General features: G+C 39.9%; 1 protein-coding gene across 1 annotated transcript in view; it reads left to right on the forward strand.

The window, feature by feature from the left end:
- The first annotated feature begins 8,495 nt into the window (after nucleotides 1–8,495).
- The window catches only part of VWA8 (von Willebrand factor A domain containing 8), a 185,190-nt gene continuing 166,135 nt past the window's right edge, over nucleotides 8,496–27,550 (forward strand). Inside the window, exons 1-2 of the mRNA XM_051778665.1 lie at nucleotides 8,496–8,743; nucleotides 20,317–20,394. Of these exons, the coding sequence (XP_051634625.1) occupies nucleotides 8,599–8,743; nucleotides 20,317–20,394 (223 nt within the window). The 5' untranslated portion in view covers nucleotides 8,496–8,598. The remainder of the gene's footprint in view (nucleotides 8,744–20,316; nucleotides 20,395–27,550) is intronic.

A 27,550-nucleotide genomic window follows, 5' to 3' on the forward strand; every position in this document is an offset into this window, starting at 1 on the left:
TCACAAATTTTTTAAAAAAAATTCTGCTCTCCCATGAACTTGTATATTGTTCTGCTTGGACCAATTCTGCTAACACCTACCCATTTGAATAACTGTACTCATTCTTTGAAATCAAAGTATGACTGACTAGTTGCATGCAAACTGGGTTAAGCCTTTACATTCTGAGCTTTTGAAGACAAAACTGCATCTGACGTGCTTTGCAGTGCTCTTGAACTACTTTAGCATACTAAGAAATAAGGAAATAAAAGTAGAAATGAAGGCAACACTTTTAAGATGTCCTTAAATTGACCTTCAGATAAAACTAATGCTGAACACTAAGAAAGAAATTGTGAATGAAGAAGAATAGTGTCCCAAGTGTAAATGAAAGCTCCACAATCCCATTTAAGCATTCTTAGAACATTAATCCATTTAAGATATTAGGACAGCAAAGGACCATTGTTCAGGACAGCAAGTGAAAGTCAATATGGGTTGGTTTACTCTGTCCAACTCAGACAGATACCATATTTCAATCCTGAAAATACACTCAGAGGAATTTGAGATCTTTTATTATTTAAGAGGTTCCATTGGGGACTTAAAAAGTGTTTATTTTACCATACAGTCACTTGTAAAAGAAAGAAAAAAATCCACCCCTAATGTATGAGCTAAACATGTACTGCAGTATTTTAATCTCCTCATAATTACCATTTTCACATTTCTTTCACTTGTCATAAAATTGAAACTTTCCAGACAGACTGTCTGATAAAATTATCTAGCTAGCTACAGTACATCAAAGAGAGTAGGTGAAAGTAAGTTTTGTACTCACACACACTGAAATTCTGGTTGACCTAAAAAGAAAGAATTTTTTTTTATCTCCTGCCTCTTCTTTTTAAGCTATCCTTGGTTAGTGCAGTTAATGTTTCTAATTTTCTAACTGAAGTGTTACATCTGAACGTAAAGGAGAATTAAAACAAAGAGCTGAAACAACAATCAGATTGTATAACATTTGTAAAAGACAATGCTGCACTACTGAAAACACTGAGAGAATTCTAATGAAGTTGGAGTTTCCCTGGAGGACCTGTGCTAAATAGTCTTGTCCTGAGAAAGGAGTTCAGATATGGACTTTATGAGAATGAATATCAAACATTTTCAGGGTCTTTTCTTTTAGAAAAAAAAAAAATCCCATTATGGCTTCATGACAGCTGGCTGTGCCTTTTTTTTAATAATTTCTTAAAAACTGTTTAGGTCATCTTTAAAAAAGATTTAATCAATTTTCAGTATAAAATTCCCAGAAAAAATAATCTCATTCATTCTGATTTATATTAAACACAAGAGATTATATTAATACAACTCTGTGAGATTTAAAATCTCAGACCGGGTCATTTAGAGCTATTTTAAATCTGCATTTGTGTACATGTATAGCCCATGAAGGTTTTCATTCAGTGTTCATGCAATGCTAATGCATTCATGGCATGCAGGCCACAAGGCCTCTTCCCACAGACAACAGCACAGAAGGCACAATTTCGTGTATTTTATTTACATTGACAAGGTCAGGGGTCAGGCTGCTGACTGTGAACTCTACTGTTAGATGGACCCAGAACATATGCCAGCAGGGAATTCACTGGCAGCTCGCTTAAGCAAGGATTTAGGATATTAATGTCTAAATGGACCAGTTGGGTGCTCACCTCAACCTTCGTTCTGGGCTAAATTTTTCACCAGCTCTATTCTGTGGCCAGACAGGCGTGTTGACAATTTTTTATGAAAGTAATGCCTACAGAGAGTTCAAAGGTTCAGGAATGAGGCAATAAGTATTTTCATCTTTTGGGATTGTGTAAGCCTCACAAATGACCTCAGGCTCTACTGCACTAATGTTGCAAGTTCCTCAGCTAGAACATGGTTAAGCTTTGTTAGTTAACAGCAAACATGAGCTTGTGACATTGCCTCACAATTTACTGAAATTTAAATAACCTTTGTGATACAGAGAATTAGCCTGCGCTTCACAGGGACAACACTGAATTACAGGGGGGTAACACTAGTTCTGTCTTCAGGAAATCTGGCATTTCACTGAAGCTGTTGGGTCACCAGCATGTCAGCAGTGACTTGTTAGAGATTATTCAGTGCAATCCTCTGTAGACATCAAGACATAAAAGCCAAGGTGTTTATAGCTTAAGAAAACAGGAAACCTACCATTTCAACATGAAAAGGTATAAAGATTTCAGGTAAACTTTGATCAGATTTTGCTTAGCTCTTAATGTAACAGCTCTGCTAATATTTTGTGGCTGCCTTTGAGTTGTGGGCTGAGCCCGGAAAAGCTTTAGAATATGGGCACATAAAACTGGGATGGAACTACCATGTTTTACCCAGATACTACTCATCCGCTCTACTAACTAGTTTTGTGTACAGTTGTAGACTCCTCCAGTTCAGTAAAACACTAAACACAAACCAGTGAAGTTTATTTAGCAGATATTTTCTATCAGTGTCAATGTGGGTAAGAGAATATAAGATTTGTTTTAGAGCATCATGACGACCATGAAGAACACAGGGAAGGACCCCAAAAACCTTTGTCAGTGAATGTATGTTTGATGCAATACAGCTAAATCAAGTAAGCCACAATGAGCTGATACCCTACATTGGTGATTAATGTGTATCAGAAATAGTGTGCCCAGCAGGACCAGGGCAGTGACCGTCCCTTGTACTCAGCACTGGTGAGACTGCACCTTGAATCCTGAGTTCAGCTTTGGGCATCTCACTGTAAGAAGGACATTGAGGTGCTGGAACATGTCCAGAGAAGGGCATGAAAAGCTGGGGAAGGTCTGAACCACAAGTCTTATGAGAAGCAACTGAGGGAGTTGGCATTGTTCAGCCTGGAGAAAAAGAATGTTCAGGGTGACCTTATTGCTCTCTACAACTACCTGAAAGGAGATTGTAGCCAAGTGGGGGTTGGTCTCTTCTCCCAAGTAACAAGTGATAGGACAAAAGGAAATAGCCTGCGGTTGTGCCAGGGGAGGTTTAGATTGAATATTAGAAAAAATTTCTTCCAGAAAGGGCTGTTAAGCATTGGAACAGGCTGTGCAGGGAGGTGGAGGTATTTAAAAGACATGTAGGTGTGGTATTTAGGGACATGGTTTAGTGGTGGACTTGGCAGTGTTGGGTTAACAGTTGGACTTGATGATCTTAAAGAGTTTTTCCAACCTAAATCATTCTGTAATTCTAAAACACACATCCCTGAGTTCCTCAGATTGAAGGAGTGACTACCCAGGTGCTGTCCTCTTCAGTAGGAAGGACAGCTGCAGGCGCTCAGTATGTGGATTTTCTGTCTCTCTCTTCTTGAAGAGGTCATTGTCTTTGCTAGTGTTAATGCTATGCTACGTATTCCCTAAGTCCATTAGCTCCTGCATGCACACTGTCAATGCACACTAGGCTTTATCAGTCTATGAATATCTGCGAAGCCAATGAAATCACATTTTCTGGACATCTCACTGATTCTGTCTGACAATTTCATATCAATAGCAGCAATAACATTATTGTTATATTTCATATAACAATACTGGTTTGGTATTTAATTCCAGAACATCTGACTTCATGCAGCTCTAAAATCAGTAAACTGCTATATTAGTTTATTGTAGCATTTTTTATTTTTCTAGAGTTAAAAGAAATAACAATTACAGAAATCAAATAAAAACAACCCTCCTGCCTCAGAGTCCACATTATGCATCAATAGGACCGCAGAGTTGCCCCTACCACTCAGTTAAACAGCATGAGTGAACCAGGTCAGTATATTTTCAGTGGATTTCACAACTATTTCTGTCAGCAGAAGAATACGAGGGGTTCCAGTGGTGCTCAGGACTCGCAAAACATTGCGGTCATGGTGCTTTCAGCCTCTATCTTAACCTAATCCTTCATTACTTTAGTTCATATAACTTTTTACTCTCACCCTACATCCATCTAGTGGTTTCACCCGGCCTCTTTGAGTTCCTTCTGCTTAATTCACCATTTTCTAACTGTCCCTTCAGGCTTGACTCCTAATCCCTCTGCTTCCTCAGCCTGAGGAAAGAAGGAAGAAGGAGCACTGAAAGCACATCAGAGTGTCTTTGTAGTGCTCTCTGGCCATGAAGGAGAAAGAAAAGGGGGAAGTCTGGTTCAACCAATGCAGTCCTATTGTAGGTCATCCTTCATATAAACAGAATATGTTGACTTAGCTGTTAAACAATTGTACATTTCCTCACTTTTCAGAAGATTGTGATTAAAAGAAAATAAAAATTTAAAAATGGGATCATCAAAAATCATCTTTCTGAAACCAAAATGACTCTCTTAGTAGAACTCTGCTCCCCAGTCTAAAGCACAGGCTTTATCAGTGAGGTTTTATGGTGAGGTTCCTAGTTTAAGAACTGTTTTCATGTGGGTAAAATCATATGCAGATTTCTCAGGTAGGACAGAGGTTTTAGTGTTCTTTGGTCTCCCCTCTGCTCTCCAATAACACCAGGGAAAGTAGTGAGCATTTCCCTCATGATGTGGCTACTCAGTTGTGCAGCATTCCCAGTCATGTATTGGTTATAGCTGCTCCTGAGTAAAACATTCTCTTTTCTTTTTTGAGAAGTGGCTAAGCTATTTTTGTTCAAGTTTTCAAAAGAAGTCTTCTGCCTGCGGCAGAAATTCAGCATAAGAAATTTCTGCCCAAATCATTAAAGAATGGTGGAGTTACAAACTACTGAAAACAGATGGAGTTTGCCATAAGAAATTGCAGATGCCATCACTTATGGCCTTATACTCTCTGAGCATTTATACTGTAACACATATTCAAATGTGAATGTGAAGCACCACTCAGCAGAGTACTTGTTTCTCTTACCTTCCATATTCTTTGAGAAAAAATAATAAAAATACAGGTTTTATGGCTGTAATAATGATCTTCAAGAAATGTATTTCCAAGTAGCTAGAGGCTGTTAGGTCAACCTTCATCTAAGCAATCAGATTACACAGTCTTCCTTACCTCAATGTCATTATTTCTCACAAAAATCAATAATTACTTTATCCTTACTTGCTGTTTGAGTTCAGCCTAACAGTGCAAACAGCACAGAAAAACACAGTGCCTCTGTTCAGAGGTGTCTGAACAGAAGAAAGGTAATGGAGTTAATTTCTAGAAGGAAGTGTCATACAGAGAGCAAAGACCTTTCAATCCTTAACTAAAAAGGCAGTAATTATACATTCTGGGGTGGAAAATCTATTATAAATGCCATTTGTAGAACAAAATCTAGCAGTAACTCTTGCTGTTTTATAATAGTGCAGAGGGAAGAGGTACATATTCTAATAATCATTAGATACAAAGAAAGACATTATGAATGAAAGTCAGTTTAGCAAGAACCACGAGATAAGACAGTTTACATTAGAATCTTGGTATCTTATTGGTGAATCCGTTTTTTTAATATCAACTTGGATTAAACTAGGGGACAAATTTAGGATTCAGGTCAACAAAGGAACAGCTGTGCATTTCCATTTTGATTTGATTTATATTGTTCCCAATCAATTTCATACAAGAGAAGCACCTTCTGGTATTACAAAGGTTCATTATAGTGAATTAGAGTGGCTCCATGGAAATCAGTACTTGTATTTGTTCAAAAGTCACACACAACAGAAGAAAACAAGCCAGACTCTACATCTAGTATCTAAAGCAAGACATCAGTGGCTACAGATAATTTGGGAAAACAACTATAAGGTTTAAACCAAGGAAACTAATTTTGCCTCACAAAACCAAACAAATAAACAAAACTAACAAAAACCCCCCAAAGTAACCTCTTGATCTCAGGAAAAGTATTCGTCAGCAAGGCCTGCCTCAATGGCTTGACTTTCTCTGTTAGTATTGCCAGATGGAACCTACACCACTAGGGAATGGTATGAATTCTGAGAGACTTCTTTTTTGTCTCTTCACATTTTCTGGACATATCTTCAAAGGAGATTAATGTTAGACCTAGCCTCTATACCAAGATTTAACAGTAAATGAAGACTGACTTACTGCAGTTCAGCCAGACCATTTTGGGTAAAATTCAGGCCTCACTGCATTGAGTGGGAGATTTCCTACAAAGATGAAGCCAGGATTTCATCTCAGCAGTCTTCTCTGTTCTTGTGTAGGAGAACTGAATACAACTAGGCAGAAATGATGCATTGTTCTTTACAGTCTGCACCTGTGTCTAATTTAGTCTTGCAGCTAGAGCTACACAGCAAAGTAGTTGACAGCTACTGCAGAGAACAGTCTGGAAACTGTCAACTCAGAGGGATTCTTTTAGAGCTCTCACTTTTCAGAGTAAGTTCTTTTCTGTTTAATCAAAGGAAAAGTATTTTTGTTAAGAAACTTGACGTTCCAAATAGGAGTGCTGTTAAGCCAGGGAATAAAAATATGAAATCGCTGTTTGTTACCAATGCTGTAAATGATCTGTGAAAGCCTTCACAAACACAGCAGATGAAGACTGCTAAATCCTTCCACTTCATGACAGCACTGAACCACTGACAGAATCATGCTTTCCATAGAGAGGATTGAGCAAGTACCAGATATGTAAAGCATATATGACTAGCAAACGAAGCAGATGCCATGTTCAAGAAATAATGTAATATTGTATAGTCAGATAAAATTTCACATGTATATACATGAATAAGGTAGATTCTATACATTCACACTATTGTATTAAATCTTGCGTGGTGACAGGTCTGACAGTATGGCCTAAAAACAATGCAACATTCAAGTTGTGCAACTGTTTGTGTACACGTGCATACATGTATACATGCAAGAAAACTATCCTACCATAATTATGCACAGAGATAACAATGTTTCCATTATATGTTTCACAGAAACAGTTTGAAAATCAGTAAATATAGTTTTCTGTTGCTGCGAGTGGAAAGTTGGAGGATGAAGTCAAGGCTGAATTTGAAGTTTTGGAAAAGCTGATTAATTCAGAATTTTAAGGCAATGCTCTAAAAAGCAAAAAATTTTATAGACAAATGACTCAGAAAGGGCTGCAATTTAAAGCATTTTGCTTGACAGGTGTATATATATACACACACACAGAGGCAAAAGGATGTTCACAGTTGGAAATTACCATGAATGTATACAAAACTTTGAAATGCCTCATTATTTTCAGCATAGCATAAAACCTATTTAGCATTCAGGGGATGGTTTTAAATAGCGACAGATAAGCAAGTGATTATTACTATTTATTATTTTTGTATAGATATGACAGAGAATATCAATGTAGTTTTCTAATTTAATATCCCAGAGTGCTAAGATACATTCATAAGTTATTCCGTTATTATTTTGCCTCACTGGCGTTTTACTTTGTTCCAGCAGACGTTCTTGTTACTTAGCCTATCTTTAGCCTCCAGCATTTGCAATCTGCAGCTTACAAGAAATTAGGGCAATATCCATAAAAGGATGTTTTAATTTAGTTTATCCTGCCTTAGACCAAGAACGCAGGTTCATAGACCTATATTAGGTACTAAGAATAGAAATTATACTCAACTAACACTCTAGCCAACAGGAAATGCTGAAAATTGTGAGATTTTACCTCTCATAAGTGTTTAAAGCACCTGACACTGAGCTGCAGAAATGCATGTAGGTTTAGATCAACATTCATAATACCTTACAGGGGCTTAGAAGTCTAAGTTGTCTATGTTTAAACAGATGCTTAAATCACACTGTAATGACCGCCCTTTGGGATAATTGTTCAATGCTGAGAACACAAATGGGAGATTTACTGGAGCAAAATTCTCACAGCCACATGGACATTGAGATATCTGAAAACTGAAGTACAGGCGATAAAGACAGTGGCTTGACTCTGGCTTCTATCTCTCCAATGCTCTCTCAGCATCCTTTTACTGGTGCTGAGATTCAAGTCTCAACTGGATTTTTCTTGATACTAGGCTTAGCTCTTTATCAGGAAAGCTTCAGCCTTTCACAAATTATTCTAAAATTTACTACCGAGCTTTTACATAGATCCAAGAGCACTACCTTTGGCTGAAACAAGTCAGTTTTGAAATCTACTTTTGTAACATCACCTTTCACAAAACCCTCACATGTACGTCATGCATGTGCCAAAAGTCAATCCGGAGTGAGTTGGTTCAAATTCCTCTGGAAGTACAAAATGACTGAATACCGAGAGCAGAGGTGAGGGGCGGCACTGGGGCACACGGGCCTATGAGTGCAGCGGGATGTAACTAATCAGAGGTAGGAAATACCTTTGGCGCACGCATCTACCTCAGCCACCGCTGCCCACGCCTCGCTTTCCAGGCTGTTTTAACCGTTTCCACCTATGGAGTTCAGCGTCTCTTATCGAAAGAAAACGAGCCGTCCGCGTAGCTGACGCCCCATCCCTCTCGACTGAACACACGGGGGTCTCGGGCCCTCGCCGCCCTCTCTGGCCGGGTCCCCGCACCGCTGGGGCGCAGCCGGGGCCGCGGGAGTCCCTCCCGGTATCCCCGCTATCCCACGCCCCGGCAGCGCAGCAGGACCGGCCCGTGCCCGCCCGGCACTGGTTTCCGGCGGGACTTTGTGCGGCGGCGCTTTCCGTTCCCCGGGCTCGGCCGGGCCGCGGCGGCGGTCCGTGTGCCCGCGGCTCTCCGTGCCTGCCCGCGGTCTCCATGCAGTCTCGGGTGCTGTGCCTGGGCGGCGGGCCCGGGGGTCCCGCTGCGCGCAGAGTCCGCCTGCTCCTACGGCAGGTGCTGGGCGGCGGCGCGGCCGCGGCGCGGTGCAGCCGCCCCGAGGTCAGGGCGCTGCATAGCTCAGGTAACCAACCACCTCGGGACCCCCCCGGCCCGGCCCCCGCAGCTTCCCCCGCTGCTCCTGCCCCGGCCACAGCGCCCAGCGCTGGCACCGCCGCGGGGTCTCGGGCAGCCGCGCTCTGCTCGCAGCCAGGCTCGGGGGAGGCCGGCAGGAGGTACCGCCCCGTGGACTCGGGTTTGTTCGGACTGCGCTGCCGCCCCTGCGCCGCAGCTCGCGAGTGTGGCGGGTCCGGAGAGGGGCGGCTGAGGGAGCTCGTGGTGTTGAGCCTGGAGAGAAGGAGGTTCAGGGATGACCTTATCGCTCTCTACAGCTGCCTGAAAGGAGGTTTTAGCCAAATGGGGGGCAGTCTCTTCTCCTAGGCAGCAAGTGACAGCACGAGGGCATTGCCTCAAGCTGCGCCAGGGGAGGTTTAGGTTGGACATAGGGAAGAATTTCTTCACAGAAAGGGTGATTAGATATTGGAGTGGGCTGCCCAGGGAGGTGGTGGAGTCACCGTCCCTGCAGGTGTTTAAGAAAAGACTGGACGTGACATTCAGCGCCATGGTTTGGTTGACGTGGTGGTGTTCGGCCATAGGTTGGACTTGGTGATCTCAGAGGTCTTTTCCAACCTGGTTGATTCTGTGATTCTGTGGCATGAGTGTAAAGGCCAGAGTTCAGTCACAGGCTTGCAGGGATGCTTAATGTGGCTTGTCATAGTGTCTCGTCCCAGTGTTTCATCCACACTGAAGCAAGGAACAGCCCTGCAGCCTGCACCTATGATAACAGCTCTTCTCTGTAGAGCATGTTACATCTTACCATACTTTCTGTCTCTGCATCGCGTGGCTTCGTCCCTGCGCTGAGGCAGAGCCTCAGTGTTTGTGTCAGGGGCTGCCGAGGCTGGTGCGTGTCAGAGCGTGCCTGCAGGGTATGGTAATGAAATAGAGCGCTGACCTTGAGCTTGCAGATGCCATGAAGGATGACCTGAACTGCCCTGGAATATCCTCTGGTGACCTTTGAGACAGGTGACAGGCCTGTGCAGAGTAGAAGTGGTGTTTGGAAAGGGTGACCCATGCCTGTGGTAGCTGACACTTTTTAGGATAAATGCCAAAAGAAACAAAGCTCCTAAATACAGAGCGAGGGATGAGTAGCTGTAAATTAGGGAGATAAAATGGCAGCAAGTGATGCTGATGGTGGAGTACTTGCTAACACTTTTAATTACACCCCTTTAATCCCATATCTCTTCATTTTATTATTTTTTAATGTTTATTAGTTGACCTGTTCATTTCTTTGTTTAGTTTCTCAAAAGTTACTCAAGAGGAAAGTCTTTGAGGAATTGATAACTATGAAATTCCTTCAAGAATTTTTGAATAGAAAATATATCTATGCATAATATGAATATTTTAAAAAATCCTGACAGAATACACAGATTCAGAGGTGCTTTAAGGGTTTTGTGGGAACAAATGCTGAATTTGATGTAAACTGAAGAGCTGGAAAAGTGAAAATCATTGCCAGTCAAATAGTAGAGGCAAAGGAAGGTCTCTCATATGCTTTACTGCTCAATGTACAGTAAGTAACCTATACTGTATAGTACATATATAGTAGGTACGTTTACTGTTTTCTGCAACTCTGCCTGTTCAGGTTCTCTTCCTGTGCTTTCCAAAACCTGGTCAATTGCAGTTCACAGTCAAACCTGTGCTTAAAACCCAAAAGATCTCAGTAATACGTGTGGGAGTAACTGCTGAGTATAACACAGTCACTTCTGAAAACTGTGTCAGACTTCAGTATCCTAAAATGTTAATCATTGGTGTACTGGATTTAAGTGACTGTGGTAAAAATTGATAAATAATCTGAAAGAAGAAGGTGAATTGGACCGTGTGTGGGTTTTTTTTTCTGGTTCTATCACTGTGTAAAGACTAAGGAACTGGTGGATGGTGGGTGTAAGTGCTTTCCAGCACATTTCCTTTTCCAGCTTTACCTGTGTCATTATCTTTGTTGAAGTTCACATATTGGCAGCTGGGAGTGTGGTTCTGGCAATATTTTTTTTCACTGGCAAAACTTATTTAAGAAAGTTCATTCTTTCTTGCCTCTCATAACATTCCTGTAATTGTTCGTTGCCTCCGTAGTTGTACAGGGAGTTGTATGGGGGCTGCGTTGTGGTGACTGAAACGATTCCAGGGATTTGATTTACGGTGAGGCCTTATGAACAGCTGTTGCATCAGCGCAACTGAGAAGGCAGCAAATGGAGATGGGAATTTTCAAAGCCAGTTGTCTGAAAGTTGGCAGAGTTATGCCGACTTATGTTCAAATTATTCTAACATTTAAGAGAGAAAAGACTGGTGGTAGAAAAATAGTGTATTTTATTAGATATGCAGATATAGCTGGAACAAACGGATGAGCTGTCAGGCAGGTAAGTTGTGTAGTCTTTGGTAGGGTTTCACTGTTGTTCCACGAGTCAATGTTAGTATATTGTTTCTGAGTTTTATTATGTAATAGTTGTTCAAAATTTAATTTTTCCTGTTAAACAACTGTTACAGGCCTGATACATGTTGATGTGTTCTACATGTCCTGCCCATTTTAATGCATAAAATTAAAGTTGTACCTACTTGGCAAACTCAGGAACTCAGGGTAGTAAGAGATGCCACAGTGAATTTAAAAGCTGTTTTTTCAGTTTTGGGTAACTTTTCTGTAAATGGGAAGTTTTAAAAACAATCATGTTGATTTTCAGTTGTAGATTCTTTTTAGTTTAAATACACTGTTGAAATTATACTAATGTATTTGTTACCTAAGCTCTGTTTAGAATACATTGATAGTCTGGGGTTTTTTGCACTGAGTAAACTGTACTTCAGGAATCTTCATACAGTTTTAAAACACTCTGAGCTAATTCTTCACATAAGTAGCACTGGCTACAGAAGATTTGAAAGGGAACACTGGTGATGAGGTAGGCATCTGTTACCCTGTGACTGAGAGTAGCTAGTTGATATGGCTTTATACAGACAGCTATCAGAAACCTCCCACTCGGGCTTTCATGCTCATGGGGGATTTCAGCCATGCAGACGTCAGCTAGGAGAGCAATCTGGCATTGTGTATGCACTCTTGGTACCTTGTGAGCTGTGGAAATTGGTGGAAATTTTGTAACACAGATGCCAGAGAGACTGGTCAGGGTTAACTCTTCACTTCATCTGCTGCTTTCAAGTAGGAAAGAATTGTGATCAGTTTGGTCATAGGTGGGAGGCTGGATTTCAGTGACCAGAACGTGATTGAGTTGCAGATCTGGAGGAAGGCTGGGAAGGTAAGCAGCAGAGTTAGGATCCTTTGATTTATGGACTGCAGGTTTTCACTTACTCAGGAAATTGGTAGGTAGAATCCTTTGTGTAACAACCACAAAGAGGAAAACTGCACAGGAGAGCTTGAAGATTTTTAAAGAAAACTTAAAGATGGCTCAGGAATGAACCACTCCACAGTAGCAAGAGGCCTGCTTGGCCAAGCAGGGAACTTCTCAATGAACTACAGTACAAAAAGGGAGCATACAAGTCCAAACAAGGACAGACAACGGAAGTGTAAAAGCACAATTTGGTGTGTAGGGACAAAATCCCTACCCTCTTGTCAGAGTGCAGATCTTAAGTCTGGAAGGACTCTGATAAGCTTGAGAACTGTGTCTTGGGTTTAATCTGTGAAAGTTGAAAAGGAAGTATGAAGTTCTGCCTCTGGACTAAAGTTTTGCTATGTGCCACTGTAGACTGGGGAGGGACTGGCTGAGTAGCAACTTTGGTGAAAAGGCTGTGGGGTTGCAGTGTATGTCTAGTTGAATATGAGCCAACACCTCATAGCAATTAAGGTGAATCATAGACTGGACTACATTAGAAGCATGGGCAATAGCAAAGGGAGAGTTCATCTCTAGCACTGGTGGGGCTCTGCCTGGAATGCTGAGTCCAATTGCAGGTTCTATAATTTTAGGAGATAATGAGAAACTGATGGAGTCCGCTGGAGGGTTACCAAAATTGTGAGGGACCTAGAGCACCTCACGCTGAAGAGAAGCTGAGGGATGTGGGTTTGTTTGTTTTGCAACAGGCCTAACGGAGGAGAAATCTGTTGGCAACTTAACAATTATAATTACAAAAATGATTAAGTCTAACTCTATAGCAGCAGATAATATATCAAAAGGCAGTCATCACAAACTAGGGTCTGGGAGGCTCGAACTGGACAGTGGGACAAACCTTTTTGTTAGGAGACTAGTACAGCAGGGGAAGAGGTTGTCTAGAATGGCTGTGGAACATCTGTCCTTGAAGGTTTTTGAGATTCAGTCAGACAGAACCATAGCTCATCAGATCTTGTCTTGGAGGTTAAATGATGTTGAGCAGGGAGTTGGAGAAGATCACCAGTATTTCTGAAGTGTTTTGGTAATTGACGAAATGGACATCTTAGCACTTCTTTCACATGATAAGTGTATTATGAAGAGATATTCTGAAATATGTATATCAAGTCTATGGGAGATCATCATGCTATTAAACATTTAAGACTGACTTTTCACATCATCACACTTTTGTAATTAAGCACTATCAGACTCCCTACCTTCAAGGTATGCTATTGGCCCAAACAAAAAAAAAACCTCTCTGCTAAGTAAAGATTGTAAGCTTTCTACATGACTGGATGTCAGATAAGATTCCATACTCATGTTGTTGATTTTCTACTAATGCAGAAAAATGAAGGAAAAGATTCACTTCCTGGAGTAAATACCAATATTTTGGTTTAATGATGCTTTGGATTTTGATTAGTAAAGACAATCATTAGCCTAAAACAGACAATTGAAAACTCCAGCGTTAGCTTCAAAAGTAAAAATTAAAAAAAGAGGAGGTCTAACAAGAATGTTGAGTAGAAATAGAGTAGTATTCAAATTTTATGTTTGAAGTAATTATTTTGGTTTTTTAGAGGAAAAGACTTGAGGTCATAAAAAAGGGCAACTGGAGTGGATTTTTTTGGTTAGATTGGAGATAGGTTTTTTTGTGTAAACATTCATCTATTTTGACAGCAGCAGCTGTCAGTCTGCAGTGTCCTGTCGGCAGCAGCTGAGCTTCACCTCATCTATATGTGAAAGCAGTGGTGGTCAAGGAACAAACCTAGTGAGTGCAGGGAATAGGTTTCTGTCCCTCCTACTTATGTGTTTGGGAAGTTGCCAGTACTGATATGTGATGCAGAATAGGTGACAGTGTTGCTCAGTGACTGTATAATATTTGCAACCATAAAGATAGCCAATAAGAGCTGCTATGAAATGAAAGAAATAAGTTGGCTCTTCAAGAATAAGTGAGGGTGGACAATCTTTTCTGTTTCTTCATGGAAATATGCTGGATAAATATCAGTTAAAAGCATAGGTTTTTTTTCCTCCTTTTCTTCACTTTAGAATGAACTGAAGACCTGGAAATATACATTTGAATATAATACAGATTTCAGACTTTCCTTTAACAGGTGTGATTTTCCCACACAGAAATTCATGTTAGCGGAGCTTAGCACCTTCACAGTTTTAATATGTTCTTGCTGTTGTTGGCTTTTGAAACCAGATGGCTAGTCTGTGTACAAGTGAATGTGTAACATACCAAGATGATTGTTAGAGTCCATTAACCTCACATGTTTTCAGGACTAAAGAGGCCAAAAGGCAATAAATTCAGTGACCTAAAAACATAATGTTCCTGAAGCTTCATTGTAGTGTCTTCTAAAAACCCTCATAATATAAATACAGTTTACACATGAGACTGGAACTATTTGTGTTGTCACTTAAAAAACTAAATACATGTATAGAACTGTTCAGGGTGGGGTTTTTTGCAGTAGCATTTATTTAAAAATGACCTTTTCAGATGTATTCATTTCCTTTTTTCTTAATGTGTTATTTTACCAGAAAAATGGTGAGTAGAATAAAACTTTTTTCTACTTTGTAGTTGAGATGCAACTTGTTTATCTTCAGATATTACCAGTGTTGAAAATAATTTAAACAGCAGTGTCTTTTTAGCATATAGGAATGAATAGTAGGATTAGGGAATAGTCTTGTGGGAGGTGGAGAGGAGAAGAGGGATAGTTGGTGTGATAATTACTAGCTTTCAAATAGACAAGTCAAACATGCCAAGTGCACAGTAAGACTGCATGTTTGAGAAGCCTTCTTTCTGAGATTCTAGAATAAAATCATCCACAGTGTGTCAGAACAAAGGTCCATCAAGTCTACTATTCCCTATTAAGAACAGTGAGTAAGAGATGTGGGGGGAGAGTAAAAGCACAGGGTGTTGTTCATGCAGGGGTGCCCTGCCAAAGTGCTTTTCCAGCCTCTGGCTGCCTCCTCTGCATCTCAGGGGCTCGGAGCTAGAGATGCTACCTTTCTATTCAGGTCACGGTGGACTGAGTGGAAAAAATAAGCCTGCACACCTGAAGAGCCCTTCCTTCTCAGTTACTGTAAAAAGCAGATATAGATATTGATATTGTTTCTGTCTTAAAGTGTAGGTCTAAAGAAGAGAACATCAAGTTGAGTGCACTGCAGTTACTGTGCATGTTCGAATTTCCATATTACCAGAGGTGCAATTCACACCTTTCTATTCCAGATGCAGGAGAAAGAGCTCATTGCATGTATTGAGGCTGTTTTCATATCTCCTTTTTTTCCCAGAGTCTCTTCAGAGTCCTGTTATTGAGTCGTGATCTTTATGTGCTGCCAATTTCTGACCCATGTTGCAGGGCTCTTAAAAGACCTGCTTTCTCTGTATGTTGTCTGCCCCGTGAATGAGATGTCCCCCTTACCTTTTGGGTTCTGGCTTATTTAGTGCTTGTCTTGTTTCAGTAGCCATACCTCTTTGTGTACCTTGGGCACTGTCTCTCACTGTTTTCCCCAAAGACTGTGATATCTAAGATTACTGTTTTCTGGGTGGGAAACAAGAAAGCAGGAGCATATCTTCACTGCTTGCCTAAGCAAGCCTTATACAGGTTACAAAGTCTCCATCACAAACTCCTGGGTGTATAGCCCTTGTCTGCAGTAGTGTGGTAGTAGCTTGTGAGATGGATTGGAGTATATAGGCTATTCCATAATTTACCACATAGTCAAATAATGTGGGATACGTGCTCTTAAATTATGAGTCTTGCTGATTTAATGCCACCATTTTACTAAGAAGACTGTTATCAGTTCCTTGCCAGCTGGTGAAACACTGGAAAGAGCCTGTCTGGAAAGAGATATCTGTTCGAAGAGTTTGGAAATGCAGTGGAAATGGACTAACCAAACATGAGTTTTTAAACAAGTACAGAAGAAAAAAATTGAGACAAGAAAATGCAGTCCAGGTGGAAGTGTGTGATAAGATTAGTCGGCTAATCCTTCCTGTGCTCATTTAGCTAGGAAAATGGACTCTCCTGTCTTGGTTTATTATTGCTTGAAGTTCTGTTAAACACTGCTAATATTTTTGCTTTCTGGACAGATGCAGGCTGGAGGCAACATCTGTCACCAGGCAGCAACAAACCTATTAAAAGATGAATACCCTGACTGTATCCTAGGGATTTTGTGGGCTCAGCTCTCACCACATCTTACATATGGTTCCCTCCCAGCCCATTTGTCCTAGTTAGGACAGCTGAGATCAGTTCATCATGGTGGGTGTAACCCAAAACTGTATTCTATAGCCTTCCATGTCATTTCCCAGAAACTAGACTATTGTTGTCAATAGACTATTCGCACCCTCTGCCCATAGAGCATGGTGGGTGTAACCCAAAACTGTATTCTATAGCATTCCATGTCATTTCCCAGAAACTAGACTATTGTTGTCAATAGACTATTCGCACCCTCTACCCATAGAGCCTGACTCCTCAGGCTATAAACTAGGTGTTAAGAGGCCTGTGAGATAGAAGGATGTTTCTGTCCTCACACCCTTTGTGAACTCCCCGCCCTGAGGGGAGTACCAAGCATTCCTGCCTGAACTGGAGGATATATAATCTTGGAGTTTTGGAACATTTTTTCAACCCACTCGTGGGATCCAGAGGACGGCTGCATCTCATCGCTCTCAACCAGACTTAGACCACCACTGGACTGCGATCACCAGTTCTGGCCAGACTGCAGCAGCTCTCCCACCAGCAGGTTCTTCCCCTCTCCCTTTACTTTGGACTCAAACAGGGCCCAAGGAACACCACTTTGTTCAGGCCCCAGGGTACTGGGTTATACATTTGGGTTTTTGTGGGTTGAGACCAATTGTTTGTTTGTATTATTGTACTTACTGTATTATTTTAATAAATTGTTATTCTGACTTATAATCTCTCCTTTGAGTTGGGTTCATTCCCCCTGCTGGTTAACTTTTAAACCAGCACACCATTTTTCGTGGAAGTTTGTAGAGTCCACTGATGGCTGGAATACCTGTGGGATTTTTGGTCCAGGGTTAGCATGCTAGGGACTGAGATAAATACCACCTGAAGAGATAGATTTTCCATTTTTCACCTAGACCAAACTCAGTTGTGATTTGTTTTTTTTTAAGGGAGTGCAGGAAATCAACTAAAGCTTTTCAGCTTATGTGCCAATAGACTGAGTAATTGAGATTCTGTCCTGTAGTTGATATCATCATTCCAACATATTGAAAAAGTCTGACATCTTGTTGTTTTGGCATCTTGTCCCTACTGTGTTTTGGAAGACTGTGTATGCACGAAAGAGTGTTTACAACTTGAGCTGAGGTGATTTCACCTAGGAGCTAATTAATCATATATTCTGGTATCATTGCATGTTGACTGGGGAATGGAGAGAAAATAAACTGTCACTAATTTCCTAAGAATATGTAAGGCAACCTCCTCTTTTTAGAATGTTAAAATTCTTCCTAGCTTTTGCAGGAGGCAGTGAGCTCCTAGGGTGTTTTCATCAACTTGGAGACATTTTCATAGAATCATAGAATATCCTGAGTTGGAAGGGACCCACAAGGATCATTGAGGTCCAACTCCTGGCCCTGCACAGAACACCTCAAGAATCATACCATGTGCTTGAGAGGGTTGTCCAAACACTTCCTGAATTCTGTCAGGCTTGGTGCTGTGACCACTTCCCTGGAGAGCCTGTTCCAGTATCCAACCACCCTGTAGGTAAAGAACCTTTTCTTAGATCTCCCCTGACACAGCTTCATGCTGCTCTGGTCACCACAGAGAAGAGATCAGTTCCTGCCCCTCCCCTCATGAGGAAGCTACAGATTGCAATGAGGTCTCCTCTTGGTCTTCTGTCCTCCAGGCTGAACAAGCCAGGTGACCTCAGCTGTTCCTCATACTGCTTCCCCTCATCCCATCACCATGAGTGGCCCAGATTAGAAAGGTGTGGAGGCAAAAATGTTGGTGCCCTGCCATGATCCTCTTTAGCTGTTCCCCGATGAGAAAGTGATTGGAGCTGCAGCAGAAGAAAGAGGAGAGAATGCTTAGGCAATAATAGTTTTTCTTACTTTAAAACTTAGAGAAATGGGCAAAACACTAGGAGAGCCATAGACTAGATATTACTCCCTGCAGTGCTTGAGTCTGTTGTTCTTAAATTTAAGTGACTCTTAATTTTAGATATGTAACAGTTCCCGGAATGGGGGCCAGGGACCTAAGCTAGTGCAGAACTTTCTTTTGGAGTGAGTTTGAATGCATCACACTGAAGAGGACATAGTACTCTTTGGTGCATTTGAAATGCAAATTCAGCAAAGGCCAGAAAATTAGCTATAGCCCTAGGCAGCTGCCTAATTCTTAGCTTAGCCCAGCTCTGTCCAGGACCATCCCGCCTCTGGGCTTTTGCACAGATCAACCAAAGAAGGGTTCTTAGCTCTAGCATGGAAAGTGGGAACTGCTTGGTGCTGCTTGCACTTAGGACCAGGGATGAATTCTTGTTCATCTTTTATATGGCAGTACTGCTGTTGCCTGTCTCCCACTTTCTGGCAAGCCATTAGAGCACTGTATTGTTGCATAAAATATGGGAACAATAACCAGCTTACTATCTTTTGCCAATATTTTTGGGAAAAAATGGGACCCTGATTATTTATACTTCAGAAGCAACAGAAAGACCCATGTTCAGGCATGTATGTCAGGTTGTGAATCCCAGTCTTTGCAAGTCAAGCCCTTCAATCTGGGAGGAAATCAGCTATAATCCTTTCTTTACTGCTTGCTGTTTGTTACTGTAGGTGATTCTCCTCTGGCTGCTATAAATCTAAACGTGTAACCTTTCCCATGGATTGTGTGAGTCATGTCAGGACCTGGGGATTCTCAGTCCTGTGAGATGAGCAGTAACATCTGGGTGTGCTGGAAGAAAATGGCTTTTGAGTGCAAAACTACAGTCACTGCTAACTGAAAGGAGAGCTTCTGTGTGTATGGAAGGAGTTTTAGTTACCTCTTAATTTGGACAAGTGGCTTCTTCAGCATTTCCTTTTCTGGTTCCAGCATTTGTCTTCCAAAATGTTTGACTCCTTCCATGGTGCTGTAGACTGAGTCCTCTTGTATAGAGTAGGACATGGGGCAGATCTACAAGAGAGTTTTTAGAGTTGGATCTTGTTTGTGATCTCTGTACTTTATACGTCTTCTTTTTGAGAAAAGCGCAAACACAAAAGACAGTTCCAAAACTTGGCCTCAGTTCATGGAAAGGTAATGTAATCAGAGTGCTGTGGCAAAACTACACCCCTGTGCAGCAGTCTTACTCCAGTAATCCTCTCCATCCTCATGCACACACTACAGTGTCTATTGAGCGCTGGAGCTGGTGTTATCTTCAGCACCAGTCATGGAAAAAAACATCATTTAACTAGAGTAATTTTAGTTTCATGGTGCTTCTGAACTCATTTATGTAGCCTAGATTGTCTCTTGAAAAAAATAATCTTCAGGTTTGTTACCAGTCTACAGCTCATTTTCTTGGGATTTGGGTGTTGTGCTGTTTTTTTGTGTGACTGCTGCTGCCTTGGTGCTTACCCATCCTGACTGCAAACTAGTTTTCACTTTTGATTTTCATGAGAAAGAAAGAAGAAATTTAATTCAAGCCTATGGCTGCAGAAAGATAGATAAGACAAGCAGATCATAGTAAGAGACCAGTAAATAAACTGTCCAGATACTTTAGGTTTGGCGAAATCCAGAGCAAGAAATGCTTGAGACCTCTCAAACCTTGGAAAGGTGCCAGGTTCTGCAGCCATGTCCTCAGGGAATGCAGGAAGAGCCCACTGGCATGAATCTGTCATTTTGTACCTCCAACGGATACTGTTTCAGGCTGCTTGAAAGCTCAGGAAGATCATCACCCTACAAGTGTTTCTCACTGCTAGTTCTGCAGGCAAATGTGCTGAAGATTTCATTTCAGTAAATCAACAATGGTAGCTGGAATGGGGTTGTACACTGAGCTTGAATTCCATAGGTCTCAACAAAGTAATGTATGGTTATAACAAAAAAAACAAAACAGTCAAGGAATATAAATTAAATGCAAATTGTCCAGATACTTGATCTGTGGAAAAGCAGCAGAGCCTAATTAATAAACACAAACACATTAGAGGTTGCTTTGTGAACACACAGTCAGCCTTACCACAGCAGGCCTATGTTTTTAATTTTAAGGACCTTAGGCTCTTAGAAAGTATCTGAAGTATCTGAGAACTAAAAGACTTCTTTTCTTTTTTTTTTAGGTGATACTGTCACTATTGGAGATGTGTCTTTTAAACTCAAAACACCGAAGAACCCAGAACTTGTTCCACAGAACTACAGTAAGAATCTACTTTCTTTTTGAATGAGGTTCAAGACTTTATTCAGAAAACTTCTACTCACTCAATTACCCCACAGACTTTACTGAAATTATCTAAGAAATATATTTTGAAAAAGCAGGAAATTTGGAGAAGGCTGTCTTTGCTGAGTATATCTTTGGTCAGCTGATTGTGTAGGAATCTCTTAACTTTGAATATAACTTGTTCCACTGGTCAGTAGGATAGTAAAAGGATCATTTGTGTATGTTTAATTATTTTGTTGAAAAGGGTTTCTATCCAGAAATTACTTCTAAAAATAATCTCAAATTGTTTGGTCGTAAAACTGTGGCAGTTTAGAATTATCATTCAATTGCATTGTAATTATATGTCCTAGGAGTTTGGCAGATGTCTGGTGTTTTTCTGCTGTGATATTTAGTATTCCCAGATTGTCATGTTATTGTTGTCAGCAAACATACAGATCTTCGCAATCCATCAAAGTTAATGAGAAATCAATTGCACAGTGATGAAAAATGCTGTCAAATACAAAAGACACAGCTAGTTACACACATTAACAATGCACATACATGTACTTACAAATTAATTTGCATTATGTTTTGATACCTTATTAAAAATGTCATGGATCTGCAACCATCCTTATTTCCTGATTGTTGATTGAGAATACACTCTTCTTGAGCTTTTTCTTTTGCACCATGGATCAGCAAGTGAATCATGCTTGTGTTGTGGCATTTTGTAGTACAGTACAGGAAAATGTTTCCTGAGGATCCAAAATGATCAGTTGCTATTTGTTCAACACTTTCACATATAGGCTACTGGATGTCCAAAATGCAAATTAAAAAACTCACCAAAACCTGATTTTCCACTCAGATAAATTTGCAGACCAAAACCAAGCACAAATGGCATTCTGAAGGGGTATGCATGTCTTATACTATGCATAGACAAGGACAAGCACCAAGAACTCCCAATTACTGTCCTTTCTGGGCTTGAAAAGTTCTACAGATGAATAGTGCGTGTAGCCATTCACTTGAAGTGGATTTGCTTTCCAGTATGTCTAAATTCATCCCATGACATTTTGACTCAGACACCGAGAAAACTGGGGCACTGGGTTTCCTTTGGCCTTTTAGAAAGATGGCATTGATAATATCAACAAGGGACTTGCCACTGCACACCTGGCAGGATGGCGGGTAACTGCTGGGAGAAAGAGATTGAGGGCAAAAGGGACGTTACAGGTGTACAGGGAATGGCTGCTGGTACAGTGTCAGAAAGGGCGAGAGCTGCTGCGTGAAAGTTTATGTCATTTTCTTGGACAATGGTGCTTCAGTTCATCAGACAGGCATTAGGTGATCCTGCTTGAGCAGGAGGGTTGGACAAGATGACATCCAGAGGTCCCTTACAGCTTCAACTGTTCTGTGTTTCTGTGCTTCATGATTTTGAAAGGTGCCATCCCAACTGTGGGATGGTAGACCTATGTTACTACTGATATGTTTGTTTCTTACCACTATTCTGTCATGCAGCATTTCTTCTGAAATATTTGCCCTTTGAGAGGTGTAGCAGAAATATAGAGTCATAGAATGGCTTGTATTGGAAGGGGCCTTTAAAGACCATCTAGTCCAACACCCCCTGCAATGAGCAGGGACATCTTCAGCTAGATTAGGTTGCTCAGAGGGCAATACAAAGAGGAAGGTTTGGTTTGCTATCAGTCTGACTTGTGTGAAATCTGCCATTAGTCTGGTGGGCCAGATCACTGATCTGCATCTGGATTGTGGGCTGCTTAATTCTCATACCCCAGTAGGTATCACACTGTCACTTCCCTACCAGGTGATCTAAGGTAACAAAAATTTCCAATGCCATGTGCCAGCTCTTGCTGTTACAGGGTAGCCTATGAGGAAAGGGTTTCTTTTTTAGACTGTAATGACAATTCCCATACCTCATGAGTTCCCTGGGAATGCAGCCAAATGGTTGAGAAATGCTGCTCTGTATTATTACTTTTCATATGCTGCTCTGTATTACTACTTTTTGTAGCTCCTTAAAGGATAGATTTTTGCTTTTCACCCTTTATTTTGTATGCTTCTTTTCTCATTTTGATCACAAAGGACATCAGTTGTCTATGCTAATGACTGATGTGATCCATTTCACTTATTTATAATTCTTGTAGGTTGTTTTGCTTTCTGGTTTTGTTTGCTGTACCGAATGTGTTAATTTTAACAATGCCTTCCCAGTCACTATTACATGTTTTGTTCAATCTGCACTTTTCAGCAAGGTAAATGTTAACTGTAAGTTACTCTAGCAACATCTCTTTCTGAGAAGATAAGAGAATTATAAAAGCATTTGGAAGAATGAAAGGAGAAATTTTTGTAGTTAATGATTATAAGAAGAAAAAGTGGTTGAAAACTGATAGCAAAAAGGTTATTAAATATGGAACTCTACAGAATTATGAGATCTTAGCTAAAATCTGATATCAAAACAAAATGTAACATTTATTAGAACATATATATTATTTTGTTTCTCTTCGTAATCATAACTGAAAGGAACTTGTGTCATGCTTGGGATACTCTTGGTAATCAGTATTGTACTGACAGTAGGATTACTTAAGGTACAAAACTTTGCTTGTAAACTTAACTATTAAATGAGTTAAAATTTAGTAAAGTAGAATAATAATGTATTTAATAGCATAAAATATATTTCAAATACTTAAATACAGTTTCTTGGTACATTTAAACTTAGGAATTTTTTTTATCTCTTAGTGTTCAAGTTCTTTGGTAATGTTACTATGGAGAACAAAGTTATATTCCTGAAGTGAAGTAGGTTGTATTCACTCCATATTGAATATCATCTCTTTATGAGATACTTAGAGAGTATGTGCATTACTTAACACATTTTTTTGTTCTTTTAAGAGTAGTTTTTGTTTTTCTATGTGAATGCTGTAGATACAAGTTGTTTTGGTGTAAAACAGATGAACACAATTTATGCATGTATGTACTAATTTATAAACTAAAATGTCATATATTTTGAATTTTTTTGTAATTAATATTACATTTAAATGAGAAAGTACTTACATGATTTCTTTTAAACTAAGACTAGAAATAATTAGATTATCTGCATAAGTGGGAAATATCCCTGAAAAGGTCTCAGACATTGCAATGGTTGTAGTGGAGTAAGAACTAATAGGAGGGAATTGAAGCAGTTACAGTTCATTTATTAGTATCACATATGATATTGTTTTCTAGCCTATCTTTTGTGTAAAATAAAATGTTTCCGCTTTTTTCTTCTACCACATAAAAGCCGTGTTAAAATGTGGTGCTGTTGAAAGTGCATATCTATAATTTGCAACACATTTTAGGGATGTTATAACTTATTCTTAACTCAGCATTATTATTCTAGGCTTAAAAATAGCCTTAAAAATCTGAAGAAATCATAACACAATGAGGAAGGTAAATGTGTTAAGTACCTACAAAACTTCACATTTGTCATTTTGTCACATAATTGCTACAAAAAAATGTGGGGTTTTTGTATTACCAAATTAGATTGATTTTTAACTGATTTTTACACCTTATTATATTTTGCAGAAACAGATAGGATAGGTATTGCTGGTTGCCCTATGTTTTCATGTCTTTGCTTTTCAGGTTTTATGCTAGATACCTAGCAATTTCTGTATGAAATATTCCATTTTATGTGTTAATGTGAAATATTAATTTGTTTTGCTGTTGTTGACAAATGGCTTTTTCTCGGAAGATGATAATTAAAGGTACATAAAATCTGAATTCTTTTTAAAGGTGACAAGCAAAAATGAGTCATACACAAGGGAATTTTATTAATGGGATTTCTGTTATAACTGTCTGATACATTCTAGAAAGAGGGCACTTATTTTTGCACTGCTCGTTCTTTTATCAGTAAAAATAAATCCTATATTTTTAAAGTCTCACCATGCCTGAAAGCACGATTGTATCTTTAATTTTACTTTGGAGAAATTTTGTATGACTTTCTGTGATAGTTTAGATCTAAAATTGAATTGCAGGAATGCACATTATTTTTTTTTTAATGTTGAATTCATGTCAATGCACTGCTTTCCTTAATTGTTTCTGGAAACGTTATGAAAATGACATTTCATGTATTTATTAATTTTGACAAAACGATTCCTAACACAGCTCTTCCAGGACACTTAGTTCAATGATGGCAAATCCTCATTAAGACAGGAAAAGGGATATTCTCTTGCAACAGGGCTTTGCTGCTCTGTGAAGGTGCAAGTGCATTTGAGAGACTGTAGTCATGTTACACACAACTGCATTGAATTATGCAAGATTAATTTCAAACAGTGCATGGTTTTGTGCCAGATGTCCTGAGTCTTAGTGCCCTCTTCAATGTGTGATCAAAAGGGACATGCATGTATACAGGAGATTAAGTGAGAAATTCTATTAGTTTTTTTTCAGTTGAAATATATGAAACAGTGATTGTCGTGAGGAATTTAAACAGAATGTTTGTGCACATAATAATGAGATACAAAGAAGGTAGCACTAAATGGATTACTGTACTTGAAATTGTTCTACTGTTGAGGAAATTGGGATTATTTCTCTGTAATAGGCTCAGTGGTGTCAGCAGTTTCTGTTTATTTATTCTTCACCAAAAGAGTAAGATGGCTCTGTGTCCTTTTCACAGGATGGTGTGCACCACATACCGAAGCCAGGACAAGTGTACGTTCAGTTTTTGCTCAGAATAGGTTCAGATTTGCACTGGAATGTGTGTTCATTCTTCTCTGTGCTAACTTTGCATCTGAGTGTCGGAGTGCAACACATTATAGAGACAGGTTGTATTGCAGTATGACTGTAATGTTGTGCTAACAAAAGATTAAGTCATTGCATAGTTCCTGAGGTTAGCTCAGCTGGTTAGGGCATGGTACTAATATCATCAAGGGTTTGATCCCCGTATGGGCCATTCACTTAAGAGTTGGACTGTGAGCCTTGTGGGACCCTTCGAACTCAGAATATTCTGTAAGTACTTCATTCCTAGCCTCAGGGAAGATGTCTTCTGTTAGAGATGGTGATTATTTCAACACTACATTTCATGTAGGCTTCCAACTGTTATTTGGGTGTTACGACCTCATCCAGAATCTGAAATGGTGATCTTTTTGTCAGTAGAGTTCTGAACATTTTACATCATTATCTCTGTTTTGTCTGTACTGAGAGTGAGGCACAGGGAGATACAGGGACATGGAAACCTTCTGCAAAGGTCTAGGTGGAGCTCAGAGAATCATGTTCCGTGTGCTTCAAAGCAAGGTCAGCTGAATCTGAACCATTCCTGAGAGATGTTTGTCATCCTTGTTCTTAAGATGTGATGGTGACATGGATTTCACAGCCTCTCTGCACACTTTGCTCCAGTAATTAGTGATTCTTTTGTGACAAAAGCTTGTTTAAATACCTCATTTAGGTCTTTTGTGGCATACTTTCAGTTCCCTTGGGTCTTATTTTATCTAGCATAACCATGATATACAGATAACTTTTTTCTTCGTGGTGGTTCTGTCTTGCATATTGGAAAACAGTTATTTATTTTCTGAACTGAATTCCAATTTATTTTGATAATTTTTCTTGCTTTTTTTCTAGAATCTCTCATACTTTTCAGTGCTGAACTGAGCAGTTGCACCTTAAAGCAGGCACAGTATGTCCCTCCAGTGGGAGTCTGGGCTACAGATAACTGCTCTGACTGTGTGTTTCTCTATGAGTTGTACATCCAGCTAAGAATAGTTTCATTTATTCCATGTTTATGTGTCACTAGGAGAAACATAGTCTTCTGAATCCCATTCAGGGTTTCTTCCAGAAAGCTATTTGGTTTTACATGTTTCCTTTATATTATCTTTTAATTTACATGAAGAAATATGATTTATCTATGTAGAACTGAAGCAATCAACTCAGAGGAATTAATCTATGAGTTTATGGTCTCATCTAAAAAGTAACTTCCCCCTTTCTAAGCCCCTGCAAAGACTCGCAACTTATTTCCTTACCACCGCAAGAACAAAAATTTTTGGAATGAAGACAGTTTCCATGAAAAATTTATGAGGAAAAATAGTATTCCAGTGAAAACTGTCTGTGATGTAACCGCATTATAAGACTGAAAAGTCTTTGGACTCTGTGCATCACCATAAAATGGGAAGAGCAGCAATGTTTTACTTGCAAAGTGCTAAATGACAGTCACTGAAAGCAGACCACATAGGAGCGCCTCCCTCTTCACCTTGGCCCTGCTGCCTTCTCCACTCTCTCCTGGCCAACTCACTATCTTTCTTCATTGTCCCCCAGCCTGAACAAGCTGTGAAGTGAGTCTCAGTGAGCTAATTTAAAAAATAAAATAAAAATTCCCTTTTTGAAATGTGTTTATGTTTTTAGACAAAGACCTCCCTCCTTTTCCCCTTCTTCCGTAACTGTATTTTATGGCAGCTGCCCCCTTGCTGGATGTACTGCAGGCTGCTGTGGACAGCTAAAGGACCCCCTTGGTATTCAGACAAGATCTTTTTCCTGTCATGAATTTTTTTCTCTCCTGAAAAAAGGAGAAATTTTCAGACTCTGAGCATGCATTGTAGTGAAGGTTCAGGGTATGCAGAGATCTTCTTTTATTCTGTTGAAAATTATGTATACTGTTGTCTTCTAAGTGCCTGTTTGTTATTATGTGAATGATCAAACAGGGACACAAGTTCTGCTGTATTTTGTACTGCATTTGGAATAGATATTTTTGGGAATCAGTTCACTTAACTGTCTGAACAGTGGAAAGAGTTAGGTGTCACCTTATTTATGGGATTTCTTCTGTAGCTGGGACACAAGGACTTGCCAGAAGATACTGTCTGCTATCTCCAGCAAATCTTATGGCTTCAGTGAGTGTAGCATCTGCCAAGAATTTACGTATGAGTGAACCAGAAAATTTCTGAGGTTAGCACAGCCATTTCAGTCTTGGTTTTATCAAAAGCTGATTTGTGGATCAAACAGGAACAGCTGCTGTGTTTGCTTCAAAATCTACCTAAAACATTTTCTACTTTTCTTATTTGGGGATTTCTCCATTCATCTTCAACTGCTCACTTTACAAAATGTTTGTGCAGATTCTGCTAGGTACTGTCCTACTTATCACATATTATGAATCGATAGAATGCAATTTCTTTTGCTATCTGTCCTTGGTACACAGGAAT

The sequence above is a fragment of the Manacus candei genome, unplaced genomic scaffold, assembly GCF_025592945.1.
Source record: "Manacus candei isolate 608988 ecotype Guabito, Panama unplaced genomic scaffold, ASM2559294v1 h1tg000014l, whole genome shotgun sequence".
Taxonomy (NCBI): domain Eukaryota; kingdom Metazoa; phylum Chordata; class Aves; order Passeriformes; family Pipridae; genus Manacus; species Manacus candei.